Source organism: Octopus bimaculoides, chromosome 5 (genome assembly GCF_001194135.2).
Source record: "Octopus bimaculoides isolate UCB-OBI-ISO-001 chromosome 5, ASM119413v2, whole genome shotgun sequence".
Taxonomy (NCBI): Eukaryota; Metazoa; Mollusca; class Cephalopoda; order Octopoda; family Octopodidae; genus Octopus; species Octopus bimaculoides.
Genome location: NC_068985.1, coordinates 22988712 through 22989524, shown reverse-complemented (window position 1 = coordinate 22989524; position 813 = coordinate 22988712). Strand labels below are relative to the sequence as shown.

At 36.0% G+C, this 813-nt stretch overlaps 1 protein-coding gene across 1 annotated transcript in view; it reads right to left on the bottom strand.

Moving 5' to 3' along the window:
- The window catches only part of LOC106874327 (neurotrypsin), a 61355-nt gene that overhangs the window by 38274 nt on the left and 22268 nt on the right, over window positions 1-813 (bottom strand). The window contains exon 13 of the mRNA XM_052968025.1: window positions 197-347. Coding sequence (XP_052823985.1) covers window positions 197-347 — 151 coding nt within the window. The remainder of the gene's footprint in view (window positions 1-196; window positions 348-813) is intronic.

The following is an 813-nucleotide window of genomic DNA, read 5'->3' as shown; positions in this document are numbered from 1 at the left end:
TATTCACATACGAATCTACCAGAACAAATCAAGAATGAATATGCTAGTCATCATTTTGATACTAAATTAACTATTCTGGATTAATTTTTTTTTACAGTAATCATTCAGTTTTGTATCAAAAATTGCATGATTGATTACTAACATGTCACTGTTCCTATCCTAAATTTATTACATATCTTGAATGTTGGCTACTCACGTGTATCCAAGCATACGACAAACAACGTTAGCATCTTTTATGTCCCACTTGTCATCACACACTACACCCCATTCATTAAGATATTTTATCTCTACTCTTCCAGAATGTTCTTCTCCATCTGCAAGTCGAATCTCAAGCATTTCAGGAATCCCTGTTGTTTTGAAAATAAAAATGCCAATACAATGCATGAAATAAAAATGCCAATACAATGCATAAAAAAATATGAAATAATGAATGCATCTTATAATATGTATGGGTGTGTGTATGTGTTCTACTTGTTTCTGCCATTAGACTGTGGCCATGCTGGGGCCCAAAATTTTTGCACAAGGCCTAACATTTTTGGGGAGGGGGCCAGTCAATTAGATCGACCCTAGTATGCAACTGGTACTTAATTTCTTGACCCTGAAAAGATGAAAGGTAAAGTCGACCTCAGCAGAATCTGTACTCAGAATGTAAAGACAGACAAAATACTGCTAAGCATTTTGCCCAGCATGTTAACGTTTCTGCCAGCTCGCCGCCTTACAACAGAATTGGTATTGTAAAACATAGGTACCATGTAAAATGTACTGGTGTTGGTGGTGGCACCACATAACAAACATCCAGTATACTCTGTAAAA